General features: G+C 33.6%; 2 protein-coding genes across 2 annotated transcripts; both read right to left on the reverse strand.

The window, feature by feature from the left end:
• Nucleotides 1-7733: 7733 nt before the first annotated feature.
• On the reverse strand, nucleotides 7734-12744 carry LOC138362368 (putative leucine-rich repeat-containing protein DDB_G0290503). Its single transcript, XM_069321048.1, has 3 exons — nucleotides 12490-12744; nucleotides 9384-10328; nucleotides 7734-7760 (listed from the first exon to the last, which is right to left on the reverse strand). Exons 1-3 carry the CDS (start codon nucleotides 12742-12744, stop codon nucleotides 7734-7736), a joined length of 1227 nt encoding a protein of 408 aa, XP_069177149.1.
• A 151-nt stretch (nucleotides 12745-12895) lies between these two features.
• On the reverse strand, nucleotides 12896-13997 carry LOC138362370 (death-associated inhibitor of apoptosis 1-like). Its single transcript, XM_069321049.1, has 2 exons — nucleotides 13406-13997; nucleotides 12896-13375 (listed from the first exon to the last, which is right to left on the reverse strand). The coding sequence occupies exons 1-2, from the start codon at nucleotides 13953-13955 to the stop codon at nucleotides 12918-12920; spliced, it is 1008 nt and encodes a 335-aa protein (XP_069177150.1). The 5' UTR covers nucleotides 13956-13997; the 3' UTR covers nucleotides 12896-12917.
• Between the last annotated feature and the right edge of the window lie 1164 nt (nucleotides 13998-15161).

Below are 15161 nucleotides of genomic sequence, written 5' to 3' on the forward strand. Positions count from 1 at the left end.
TGTCACCATATATACCATCTTTAGGTGATAAGTTACAAACACCCACTTCACAAAAAGGTGTAATTGGGCGATTAGTTAGTGAACAGGATATGCCTTACATTAAATTAATGAGTCAGGGTGATATGTTTTCATCAAATGTACCCATTGATGTTTTAGTTAACCCTCATTCACTTAAAAGACAAGCTCCAGATTTATATTGCAATACCTTTGATAATTTGAATTACATGGATGCAGCTTTTACTCTCACTTTTGAAAATGTTATTGAACATCTACAGTGGGGTCGAAAAACTTGTACTGGAATCCTTATGAATCCCTATACGGGTGAACCATATTTAAATAGAGATAATGAGCCAGTTTTAGCTAGTTTATATGAAGGTTCTTATATGTGTGTTACCAATCACCGCGCAAATGCTACGATGCACACTTCACGAGCAGATGAAGTTATATTTTCTGAACTGACCGGAGCACCAGTTCGAGGACGACGTGGTGGTCTTTCCACAGGACCCATGGAACTTGTATCATTCCGTAGTATAGGAGCTGCTCGAATTCATACAGAATTGACTCAAATACGCTCAGACATGAAACACATTGAATTGGAAACTATTCAAAATAATGAAACAGAAACAGAAAAAAATGAAAATGAAAGTGGAGTTATCTGTGGATCAAAATACCTTCAACGTTATCATGACGATTTAATGTTAGCAAATATTAACTTAGCATACAAATGTACATCCATGGTAAATATTGAAGAAATTTAAAAAAAAAAAAAAATATTGTTATTGTTAAATATGCTTGTTTAATAATATACATTCACCTAAGCCTTATTATTTATTAAACTGACTCTTTGCCACAGGGAAATAATTGTTGTGACACTAGTAAACTAGCTCTCTATAACTACAGTGATTGGAAATCACCTCAGCCATAAAAAAAACTGGCTCTTTGCCACAAGGAAAAATAACTGCAGTGACTGGAAATCACCTCAGCCATAAAAAAAAACTGGCTCTTTGCCACAAGGAAAAATAACTGCAGTGATTGGAAATCACCTCAGCCATAAAAAAAAACTAGCTCTTTGCCACAAGGAAAAATAACTGCAGTGACTGGAAATCACCTCAGCCATAAAAAAAACTGGCTCTTTGCCACAAGGAAAAATAACTGCAGTGACTGGAAATCATCTCAGCTATAAAAAAAAACTGGCTCTTTGCCTCAAGGACATAACCTGTGTTAGAATTGGAGTAAGTGAAGAATGTGTGTTATGCAATCGGTAAATAACTTTATTCTTCCTTCTTCTTCTTCTTCTTCTTCTTCTTCCTCTTTTGCACTGGGGAAGCCGGCAGAGTGACTGACCGGAGAGACAGAATCATACGTTGCTGATAGAAACAGTCCTGTAAAACAGATAATAAGGCGTAAGTAAGGTTAATATTTTGTGTCTCTTATATAGAAATTACCACTTGATTTGTGTTATCTTACTTAATGTGTCTAAGAATCTTGTCATAACTATTGACTTTAAATAAACTTTCAATTGGAGTATGTGTGTATATATGGATGACTGATCTTACCTGCAGCTGCTTGTTGGTTCTGATGTGCAACAATGAGGTTATTATTAGCAGACATCTGGATGTAATCGGCAGTGTCCCCCTTGACCTTGACCTTGATCTTCTCGGGACCGACCATTGTGTCAGCCTCAACTCTCGTGGAAACTAGTAGACACAAGACTATTATCTTGAATACTTCCCCTTCCATACTCTTCTGTACATATACAAAACCCAGTACGAGATGCTGTCAGAGTAGCAGGCGCCGGCCCTGTCAAACGTGTATGAGCAGTATATTCTTATTATTCTACTGCAGATAATTAATTCTCTCAAATAGCTGGTTCTGTAGCTGTATGAGAATGAGTTTTCTTGTAGGATGTTGGTTATACTGCTGTGGTTTTGAACACTGTGGTGGCGACGATGGCGACACGCGCCATCTTATATACAGCGAGGTTACCTCAGCCAGACTCCAGGGCGTCCGGTTGTGAAGAACACTTTCCACTATCTTTTTGGTAGAGTTTTATATTAAACTAAGCTTAGGTTGACTTATTCAGCTTGTCTTATCAGCCATAATATTTATTATTTTTTTTAGATCAGGTGACCCAGAGTACATCATCAACATTAAGAAAGAAGTACCCCCTAATAAACTTCGGTCACACTTACTTCACACTACCATCCATGTTCACTGGTCCAGATCCTAAAAATCGTGTATATTATTACTCTTGTTAACTACTGATTTTAAATCTTCCACAACTCTTAGATTTTCAACAGTCTATTTCAGCATCACTACAAAAATTATACAATTACAGAATGCAAACTATAACTAATCCTCTGAGATGATAATATACCTTTATCTTATAAGATAAAACTATAAATTATATCCTTTTCCCCAATTTGAATTATATCATAATGAGTTGGGGATTACAGATTACTTTTCTCCCTGAACACCAATTATTCATCTACTAACTAGGATATAATTCAAAATTTAAAATCATATACAAACTATATTATAATGTTATTGATGAAAAGATTTTTATCACATCAGTTGCTAAAAGAAGATAATTAAATTTTATTTTCACCACACATATATATATTTAAGGAATCTGATATAGATTTATGTCAATTATACTTTTGTATAAGAGGAGGCAGGAAGTTCCAAGGCAATCATAATAGTCATGGTATCATCAAAAAAAAAACAACAACAAAAAATTGTCAAGAAAAAATGTATCCATAATGAGAAATTCTTCAGAGAAATAATTACAGACAAAGTGAAGAAAATAGTGGACATGCTTATTAATGTCCATGGTAAAGGAGATAAAATGATTTATAACCTCTTCAATTTAGATAGGTATTGGGAAAAAGTATCCATGGTTCCTTTAACCCAAAATACTTATGTAAACGCCTGTTTGTCTTACTTGAGAGATCCAGTGCACACATATGACGCTCTCATCAGAATGAATGTTTTATCTCACAATGAAAAAGGTGATTACATGTTTGGTCATCCAGTAATATTACATGATAATCATCTTGCTGGACGACAGCTTCTAATTAAACGTTCTCATGTGGATGTGATTATTGGGACTGTGACAACTGAACAAGGATTGCTAAATGGTATCTATAATACTGGTCCGATTACTTGCCAATCAGTCACATGTAGCTTCCGTGAATATCTGATAGCTAAAAAATTTTATAATAAATTTGTACAAAATTGTATTTAATAAATCAAATTATAAAAACTGAAATGTATTTTTGTTATGAAGGTATCCATCTCTTTATACAAAGTAGCTACATTCCAACATTCGGTTTCAGTATCCCCAAAATTTTATCCTTTTCCCCAGTTTGAAATATTTTCATAAACAGTTGAAGATTTTAGGTCAAAAAAAAAAAAAAAAAAAAAAAATCGCTATTATTCTAAGAAAAAAAATACTTTATAATCATTTCTAAATAAATGGATCCATATTTTTGGCTGTGTTTGGCACAAGCCAGCCATTGTTCGTAAATTTCATATTCTCTTGTTCACCTGACACAGTGTTGCATCTGCTCTAGGCAACCAGCTAGCTATGTCGCAACCTTATTATTTTGAACGGGAACTTTAGTTTAGGTGGACGTCACCATGAATTTAATGAATAGTTCAGATTGGAGAATTATCAATTACCACAATACCATCATTACAACATTAGGCGATTTTTTTTTTAAGTAAAACGAAAGATATAATTAGTTAAACCTATTTCATTTGTTGTTTTATAAATCAAAGAGATATATATTTTTAATTTCATTTTTAATAACTCCTTTACTCTAAATTATTTCAGATTAAGAAAAATATACTTTAGTTACGTGACTAATTAAATTGCGACATATTGGACAGTTACTAAGTTGTAAAAGACACAATTCACAGACACAAAAATGTTGACAGGGTAAAATGAGAACACAACGTTCTTTATCTTGGCAGATATTACAGCGTGTATTAATTAAATTCTTATCATGTTGACAATCGGATGAAACTGTGAGTTGTTGACGTCCTAAATTCTTTATAGTAAAGCTCAATATCTGATCACATTTGGGATCAGATATACAATAAGTAGTTGTATTAGGCTCATTATAAGTCCTGGTTAATGTTACTGTGTCATTATTCATTGAGGTTAAACATATATTTCCAACTTCATCTTTTTCGTTTTGATTATTTTCTTCTATGATTTTAATCCTTTTAAATTTTTTTTGGTTATAATATAAATATCTTGTTATAAAAGCTATAGCTTGATCATATGATCTAAATGATCGTCCAGAGAGTATTACTACATCTTTAAATACTCTTTTAATAATATCGCGTTTGTAACTTTTAGATAAAGTTACTAAAATATCTAATTTGTTCATCATTTGCATAATTATATCATTAGAAAATATTTTTGGGGGATATTTAGTGATTGTAGATGAACGTATATTTTTAATAAAATCAGGCCCTTTCATGATCAATATATAATAACATTGTGTTGACCAACGCCCATGTTCTATCCATGGATCATGACCTTCTTTCCAATTTCGAAAATGCATATTGCAATAGAAACAGATTACTTCATCTCCACGAGGTGGTTTTTTATAAAAAAACCCAGCTTGGGCTAACTCTTTTGGGCTGGGATGTTTTATTGAAAGTGGCCACGAGTCTTTGAAACTAGACAAGCGAACTCTAACCTCACTATATTTTTCATGATGTGGAGTTTTATGCGAGAGTATCCCCTTGGGTAATTTGTTTTTTTGATCTAATTCAAATTCCAAATCTTTATTATACTTAATATACTTGGGTTCTATGAGATAAGATGAAAATTCAATAGGAATATTACCTACTGGTTCGCCCTTCAAAAATGGACATTTAGGGCTTATTCTCCTATGAAATTCACTAAGTTTAATAGTGTTGTTATTTAAAATGAGTATTATATCTTCATTGAAATAATCGTCATCATTTAAAATATCATCCCAAGAATTTACATAGACATAACAAAATGCACAAGCGCATTCTATTCCTTTTTTCAGATAGAAGAAGCCATTAGTTACCAACTCTTTGGGCTTTGGGTTACTTACAGGCCAATTAATAAATGTTTCTAATCGCTCTTGCTCGTATTTTAAATCATTGTCTATACACAGCATCTTTTATACTGATTATTCCTTGTGTCTTTTCTTCTATATATCAACATAAAATATTTTTTTTTTTACTGAATAGTTAAAATAGCTTTTATTTCATCACTAGTAGTTAAAAAATGTATTTTTAATTTTGTTGATTCTTTATTTTTTCTTAGTAAACCTACCTCCACATATGAATTTATATTAAATATATTTATTGGCAGAGGTTTATAATTATTATTATTATTATTATTATTATTATTATTATCATTATTATCTATTACATATATATTTGCTTGATTTACATTAGCTTCACTAAATAATTTTTGAACTAAAATACTCACACAAGCCATAATATTTTTCATATCTTGATTAAAAGGTGAGGAATATGATGATGGGGGAAAAATATAAAAAAATTTATTGCTTATATCAATTAAATCTGGAATAGTTTGCCCAGATATATACTGCATATTAATATTTTTTTTATATACTATTAATGAAAATTGGTTCAACTAGAACCATACACACAAATCCACATTCACATTACAAAGTAATATATATGACACAGCATAAAGTATTCTGTGATAACATATGCTATTGACCTCAGAAACATTGACAGAGTTTATCATGTTATGAATTCAACAAAAATCATCTTAAATAATCATATAATTATTTATGCAACCTTTATTCCCATTTTCTTAAGAATAGAAATTAATTTTTCCTGGTTTCTAAAGATTTCCTGATAAAGTGACACTTTATGTTTAAGAACTTGGTTTTCTTGGATCAGATTATTCATATCCAGCACAAGTTTTTCTGTGGTCAACGTATTGGCAAGTAATTGATGAATCTGTTGGTGGGTCAAGATTAAAATACGGGACCCTTTACTTGCAAGAAGAATTTCCTTCATTGTTGTTATGGGTTGATTTTCTTCACTTGGGTCTTGGGGACAAGGACGCTTTTGGGAAGTTGAAACAGTCTTTACTCCAATCTCGTTTCCTTGGGAAATTCTGGTACGTCCATAGGTTCTGAGTCTGGCGGGTCTGGTACTACTTCCAGCATTTTCTTGACCTATTGCTCCATTTGAATTTACTCCAATGTCGCTTCCTTGGGAAATACTGATAGGTCCATGTGTTCTGAGTCTGGTGGGTCTTACACTTCTACTGGCATTTTCTGCACTGAGTTCATGGGAAGTTGTTGCAACAACAGTCTGACCTACTGTGGAAGATGATGGAGTTGCCGCTCCAGTTGAATTTACTCCAATGTTGTTTCTTTTAGATAATTGCTGTTGTGTTCTGGGTCCTGCTAATTTCGGAGGCAATGGGTCCACTCTAACTCTAGCAGCGAAAGTAGATGTTCTGCCTAAGTCTAAACAAACCGAACCATCAGTTATTCTGTTATAGCCACTGCCTGGGACACGTACTAAAGACCTTATTAGCAATTTCATGTCAAATTCATATGGTGCAACCATTATGAAAAACACTGTGCGCTCTCTTATTATATATGATCAATTGTTATCCACTTCCCTAGAAAGAAACTTCCAACAGACAAAGGGTGGTTGTAGACCAGTTGATGGATAGGTTGGTTGGGTGGTTGTAGACCAGTTGATGGATAGGTTGGTTGGGTGGCTGTTGACCAGTTGATGGACAGGTTGGTTGGGTGGCTGTTGACCAGTTGATGGACAGGTTGGTTGGGTGGTGGTTAAGCAGTTGATGGACAGGTTACTACCGTGAAAGAAAAAAAAAAAAATATTTGAAAAAGAATAAGACACATACACACATACATTAGTATATTAAATATCTCTGTAGCTGAGAGAGCCGTCTATAATAACCTTTCGATATGATGCGGAGCCTGGCCAGAAGGTGTGGACCTCTTAGCAGGAGTTGAATAAGACTAACTGCAGTGTTTCCGTCGCCACCTACCATAACTCGCTTATCTTTTGCCCTTCTAGCCCCCCCCCCCCCCATCATCCCCAAACTCAGCATTGTTGTAAATTGCAGTTGTGACTCAATAATTAGAGAGTCGCTTAGTTGAATGCCGCCATACCATCTTCAAAACTACACTGGCTATAACTTCATTAAAGTAATCGACATATATAAGCTCACCTTTATGATGGATGTGATTGATCAGAAGCTCATGTTCATTTTCATAATAAATATATTTTTGTGATAACTGAAGAATCATCATTTTATACAATTGCCATTTTGATATAGGATATGACATAAAATAAAGCTTGAAAATATCAACAATGTTTTCGTTATTTTTTGGGAATTGCCTGCTGATCTTCCTTAGACTAGTACAACGTAAAGTCCCAGTTCTGACTAAGCACTGTGTCAGCTGAGCCATAAATAAGTATTCGTGGCCGCCGGCCATCCACTGACGGCCAGTTCTGACTAAGCACTGTGTCAGCTGAGCCATATATATAGTATTCATGGCCGCCGGCCATCCACTGACGGCCAGTCACACACTCTTCGCTGCTCTTCCAAAGAAAAAAAAAAAGTGGTACGAAAAGCTCTCTTCAGAAAGAACTCACGCTGTTTCCTCAGATGGAATTAGAATGTAAGCTTATTCCTCATACAAATATAATATGTGATATTATTTTTTCTCAAAAGTATCAGACACCTGATGAAATCCAAAACAATTAAAATATACCTTGTCATTTGAAATCTCGGTTAATTACAAGGTTAGTAATGCCTGTGTGAAAATTGGCCATAACACCAAAGATCCTCATCGAGTTGATTTGGCTTATTACACACTGGAGAATGGTGGCAAATCTTTACAAACTCACACTTACTATGAACTTGAACCCCTTTTCCAATCTCTGATGTCTCTTATTTTTTATTTTTTTTTTTGAGGGGGGGGGGGAAGGTATTTACAAAATTCCTTTCTCTAATGAGTTGACTGCTTACCATCGACATCCTCTTATTTATTTTCAACTATTCCTCCCCTTATAGTGTTTATATGTCTATCCTTCAGATTCTTTTTCTCTGTTAATGCCTCGACTTGTCGCCTGCCTTGAGTCTTATCTTTTGTCCTTTGTTTTGCGTCTTTTAAGTTCGTTTTATCTCTTTTTGATTTTGTTGTTTTCTCAACAGTTTCAGGCGAAGAAACTTTCTGAGAGGCGATTGCTTTTAAAATGCTGTCATCACCCAATACACTTTCGTACTTAACTTTTAGGTTTTTAAGGAACCACCATTTTTCTGCTTCCATATTAGCCTCGTGTAATAACGCAATCGATTTTAAATTCTTCTTTTCGTTATCGATAGACACTATTTGATTATTATCCTCATAGTTGCTTATAGAATACGTACCATTTATCAGTGTTAATTTACTAATATTGTATAGAATTGGGAAAACGGGTGCTATTTCTATAGCTTCATTTATCATCGGTATGTTCAATATTTCAGATAGCATATCTTTGTGGTTATACATTTCTCTTGAAAAATAAAGGTTTAATTGAATGGAACGCCGAAGAATATTATCGTTTATTACAGTGACAAGATTCTTATAGAACTGGGCGCAGAATATAAATTTGAAGATATGATTTGAAAGTGAAATAAATAATTGCATCATTTCAGATTTCGCCATTTCATTCTTGCAAAACATTTTTCTCATTGAGAGTTTTTCGAATGCTGATCTTAAATACTTATTGTTGCATGTCCCGGCCAAGTAAGCATCGAGCTGATTAGTGACAGCTTGGATGATTAATGTGAATTTATTCATTTGAGTTTCTTCATATTCTATGGGGTCCACCGAAGTCTCATCATGGTTAATCATCGACAAATGCATTCTTGTCTCACTTAATTCTGAAAGCATTTGTTTGTTGGAATCCTGGAGACTAGCATTTGTCTGTTGAATGGTCAACAGGTTAGAAGTTATTGTTTCATTTTCTTCTTGTAAGGTCTTAACATGTAAATCATTTTGTTGTTGTAAAGCCAGTATTTCATGAATATTATCAGAAGGGGACTTACGAATCATGTTCAAGATAATGTAATAAAAGCGTTGTACATTATTTGCATTCAAATCTTGCCTTATTTCCTTTTGGAATAATGTATATAGAATAGTAACGAATGCATAAACTTTTATAACTTCCTCATTCGTTCCTTTATGATCTTTTTCCAGGTCAACAATTCGTTTGGTTATAATTTCTTTAACTAAAACTATTGATGTCACCGCGTCTATTAACAATTTAGCAACATAATTAGGTTCGTCTAATTGGCGTTTTAAATGATCATTTTCATTTACATAAGGTATTATTTGACGTTCGTGTTCATATACTGTTTCATCGATAATATTAGTTTTAAATTTTGCTAATATTTGATTAAATAAATTTCTTTCTTCCTCGTTAGTAAAAATATTAAGTAAATCATTATTTTGGAGTGATTCAATATTATTAATATAATAATTTAAACGGGAAATCCTGTCTCTAATGTCCTTTTCACGTTCTTCGTGAATGTAGTTATCACGTTCGGTATTTAACTGATGAATGAACTTATTTATTATTGCTTCAATTTGTGATTTTCTTGTTTCCTTTGATTCATTATCATCATCTAAAGGAAATATGCTTGAAAAACAATGAATTATATCGCTATTCGATAATGTAGGTTTTGTATAAAGTCGCTCTAATGTTTCAATATTATATTTATTTGCTTCATTTATATTCTTTACTAATGTATTATATTCATCATACTTAATTTGTTTAGAATTTTCACAATCTAGTAGTTTTTGTTGGCATTCCTGAACATAATGGTTTTGGGATATTAATAGCTTATTATATTCTTCTTGGTCTGATTGTTTATCATAGTTGCATTTTTGTAGGGCTTGTTGGCATTCCAGAAATTGTATATTCTGGATCCTTATATCGTTTTCACATGCAGACATTAAATTTGTATTTATTTTCCTATTTAATTCTTCTTGTTGTTGACGACTTATACTAGTATTATTTGAATTTATTAAATCAGTTAGTTTTTCTTTTTCATCAGCTAAGTCTTTTATTTGTTTGTCTTTGTCTTCGGAGATATGTTGAATGTGTCTATCTTTCTCATCTAACATAAATGCATATTCTGTTTCATACTGTTTCTTTTCATCATCATATTGGATTCTAAGCTTCATTTGATTATCTTGAAGAGTTGAATTTTCCCTCTTTAAATTCTCTATTTCATTTTCTTGGTCTCCTAATTTCTCTGTAAGCTGCACAATAGTAAGTTCTAAATCTCTCACATTTGTATTTAAATCTGTTATTGTGGCATCTTGATATCCACATTTATTTTCTAATTCACTTTTTTCATTCTCGCATTCATTACATTTTTTATTCAAATGAGCTATTGTTTGTTTTTGTTGATTCTGACTCTTAAGAGGATATGTTTCAGTTATTAATTTAATATATCGATCAGAGATAGTAAACAAATGAAGCATTTTATTCAATAATAAAATTATTCTTTTATCATCATCATTCACAACAACAAAATTGTTAATAAGAGTTTTTATGAATATACGTTCTCTCAAACCCGAGGAACCATTGTCTGGGAATGTTATAGTATTCAAGATTATTTTAACAATTTCACTCATTTTTTTTTAAATTATTGATTTAATATAATTCTACGATCAGGTGACAATTACCTGATTCTCATAGAAATTGTAGGGGACGATGATGGATTGAGAGAATTAATTGGAAGAGGAGGAGGAGATGGTGGGTGTGTTGAGTAAGTAGGAGGAGATAGTGGTTTCGGAACAGGAACTTTTTTGGATGCTCCATTCCCTTATACCCCTTCTCAACATAGAAATTTGTTTCTCCTGTTCTTTAAACATTTCATACAAAACTGACAAATTTTGTTGAATAATATGGTTTTCATGTTTCAGCTTATTAATATTCAGCAATAGTTGCTGTTGTGTTCTGGGTCCTGCTAATTTCGGAGGCAATGGGTCCACTGGAACTGTAGCAGCGAAAGTGGATGTTCTGCTTAAGTCTAAAATGACTCCTGTGTTATAGGCACTGCCTGAGACACGTACTAAAGACCTTGACAATTACATGTCATCAAATTCATATGGTGCAACCATTATGAAAAACAGTATGTGCTCTCTTATTTTATATGATCAATTGTTATCCACTTCCCTAGAAAGAAACTTCCAACAGAAAAAGAGTGGTTGTAGACCAGTTGATGGACAGATTGGTTGGGTGGTTGTAGATCAGTTGACAGACAAGTTGGTTGATTGGCTTGACTAGTTTGTGGAATGGTTGTTTGCTTCTTCAGTTCCGCCAGAGATTGAGTAGTACTGCTTGTTTGTTCACTTTCACTCTCTAGAAAGTTATATCAAGAGGTAGTATGTAGTGTAGCGTGCTTGGATTGCGACAATTAATCCATAAACTGTGTTCTGCTGCAGGCTACCTTAGTGACACTTTTATACTACCTTAAAGACAAAAAAAAAAATAGAAATATCTATTTTGAAAGGATACACACACACACATTGGTATAACTAAACTACAACTTTTCCTCATCTGAGATTATATCTGGGGAGAGGAATAATATTTCGTCAATAATAATTATAAGGTATTTATTATAGGAATAATAGGATTTGAAATTCATATATTTCCAGCCGGGTTGATAGATAGGATACATTATGTTATGTAAATGGTCTAAAATCATCCTTATTACTGTAGGTGTGGACATATTTTTGTATCCAAGTATTGCTCTCGAATCGTACATATCATATCATTATCACACATCTAAAACATTCTTTACTATGATATAATTGCTTTAATAGTATATTTTATCTCAGCTCTGCAAATTGGACATGTGGATATGTTTGATGCACATTTGAAACAAGTGCATATGTGATTACAAGGTAAAAACATTAACTCACTCTCATTCTCCATACAAATCTTACACTCAATCACTCTGTGTCTAATTGTACCTTCTGACTTTAGGAGAGTGGCAACTTGATCAGTTATTCTACCAAATAATGGTTGTGGGTTAGAATCACCAGACATTGGTGGGCTTGGGACAACATCAACTTCAGTCAATGTCAATTCATCAACTATTGTAGATTCTACTTCAGTTCCATCAGACATTGGTTGGCTTGGGACAACACCAACTTCAGCCAATGCCAATTCATCTACTATAGGCTGTATTAAAGTTGTAGATGATTCTACTTGTTGGTTTTGGTCAGAAGCCAACTCAGTTCCATCAGACATTGGTTGGCTTGGGACAACATCAACTTCAGCCAATGCCAATTCATCTACTATAGGCTGTATTAAAGTTGTAGATGATTCTACTTGTTGGTTTTGGTCAGAAGCCAACTCAGTTCCATCAGACATTGGTTGGCTTGGAACAACATCAACTTCAGTCATTGCCAATTCCATTAAAGTTGTAGATGATTCTACTTGTTGGTTTGTGTCAGAAGCCAACTCATTTCTATCAGATATGGCTGGGCTTGGGACAACATCAACTTCAGCCAATGCCAATTTATTTACTAGACATTTTCTAACTTCGTTTTCCATGTACTGTAAGACTGCTTCAATAAATGACTCAATGTCAAAGAAAGGTAACCCCTTCTCTTTGAGTTGATTATGATACGTTGTCATCACATGATCTTCCTGGAAACCCATTGAAATAAGGTGCTTAGTTATGTCTAGTTCCTTAATAAGTTTGTGTTGATCTTCATTGATATGGGTTATTGAAGGGTTTGTCTCATAAGGTGACCTTTCCCCTTGAACCTGAAAAAAAATAAAGTTAATGTTACAAATGGCTTTATAAAGATTACAATAATAATAGTCAACCTTCATTTCAAGTTACTTAGCTGACATACCTGATCAATGAATTCTTTTCCTTTCATCAAGAAGAGGAAGGTACACTCTGGGTACCAGCGAGCATGTTCATCCCAAGGTATATCATCAGTTTCCCAGTTTCGAAGTCCATTCCCACAATGATAACAGCGCACATGATCACTTAAACCACAATAGAAGAATCCAGCTTCTGACAATTCAGTTGGTTTCTGTGTTACACGTTCAGGCCAATTGTTAAAGCTTGCTAGGCGACTTTCAAGTGTTAAGTAGTCTTTTCGCTTGGCAATGGTATGTTGGTGAACTCCATTGTCTGTCATAGGACTTAGACCACAGACATCTATTCCATTGTCTGTCATAGGACTTAGACCACAGACATCTATTCCATTGTCTGTCATAGGACTTAGACCACAGACATCTATTCCATTGTCTGTCATAGGACTTAGACCACAGACATCTATTCCTTGTCTATAGGACGAATTTTTACTATTTCTCAGTGGAATGGAATAACCCTCGAATTTTTCATTAAATATCAGTGGAAAATTTCCCACTGGTTGGTTTCGAATGAATTGACAATGGGGAAAGTGCCGCTGATGTTCGCCTCTGGGAGTGTCTCCTCTTTCCCAGGAACCAACAATGCCTCGACAAAAGACACAAGCAACGTGGTCATTTGTTCGCAGATAGTAAAAGCCATCACGAGCCAAATCAGATGGTTCTAACCATTCAAGTGGCCAATCTATGTAGGTATCCAAACGTTCCTTTTCAAACCGTAAACTGTCATATGAATCAAACTTCTTAGAAATAGATCTTCTCACGTTCTGATTAAATGTGCATTCTGGTTTCTCTTTCTTATGTAAAGCAATGATTCTATTTTCATCTTTGTTTACGTTCGTGGCATCAATTTGAAAATGGCACATTGAACATTCTAAAAGATTTGCTTTATGAGTATAATAGAAACCCGCCTTTGCAAGTACATGACTGTTTACACTGAAGTTACAGTCCTTAAAAGTCTCCAAACGATTTTTTTCTTCTCTCATTGCTATGAAAACAAAATGTGAGTGTTGTATTAGACTGACTAGTTAGTGACTGAGAGAGGCATCTCTCTCTCTCTCTCTTTATATAATACACAATCTCCCTCCCCCTCCTCCTCCTCCTCCTCCTCCTCCTCTTCCTGTTGACTCATAGACTTAAAATTGGGACTATAGAGTTTATCAGCTGAAATCCTTTACCAGATCCTAGTAAAAAGCTGAAATAATGGTAAGAAAAATATAGGGAACTAAGTGGAAATTATGTGATAAAAATAGAAATTTTAATTGTGGATATTTTACTACATTTTTTACACTCAACCTGGGCACCCCCCCCCCCCACAAAAAAAAAAAAAAAAAAATCACGTCCCAGATAAAAAAAATACTACTACCTAACTACGTACTTATTTTTATTGATGAACACTTTATATATCATGTGTAAATCAATACAAATTCCAGTCTAAAAGATGTCATCCCTACCACAGGTGTTACTAGAAAACATATTTTAATTAATTGTCCCTAGTCCACTTCTCGACAGTAATGAAGACGGTAATTTGTCTCTATAGACTTCGAGTTGGTTGTCTTCCCAATGCCTTCAGCTGTATAATAAAGTTACTAACCACCTAATTCTTCTTCTTCATCATCTTCAAAATTGTCGGTCAAATTTTTTTCAAAAAGAAACCTGCTCCATATTGTTGGAAATTGGGGCCTAATATCTTCCACAGCAATATGTTTTTTTTCTACTTTTTCATTTAGCCACTGTAGAAAACTTTTCCCCATTTCCTGAAAGTAATGATAATTATTTATTAGTGTTATAAATCCCTTATTTTTCAACCTAATTTTTCAAATAATTAATTTCTTAAGAGCGTCTTTTTATGAAAACAAAGTAGGTAGGTGCTTTACCCATCATACTCACCTTACATCTTTGTAAAATATAAATGGAGAACTTGAGCCATTTCTGAATTTCATTTAGTCGTAATTGAGTTAAGTGAATATTATTCTCTAAACTCCAATTTTGCTTGTTTTTTTTCTTGGATAAAAAACAATAAACTGCTTTTTCCCTCAAGGCTCTAAGTATTACATACCATCTTGTTTTTACTTTTATCATTCCAATTGTTTCTTCATTCTCATTTAAAAAATAAAAAACTTCACCTTCTTTGTAAAGATCACTTCGCACCTGTAAAAATAATTTAATAATATAGTTTCATAAAAGAAATT

This window comes from Procambarus clarkii, unplaced genomic scaffold, assembly GCF_040958095.1.
Source record: "Procambarus clarkii isolate CNS0578487 unplaced genomic scaffold, FALCON_Pclarkii_2.0 HiC_scaffold_1701, whole genome shotgun sequence".
In the NCBI taxonomy this organism is placed as follows: Eukaryota; Metazoa; Arthropoda; class Malacostraca; order Decapoda; family Cambaridae; genus Procambarus; species Procambarus clarkii.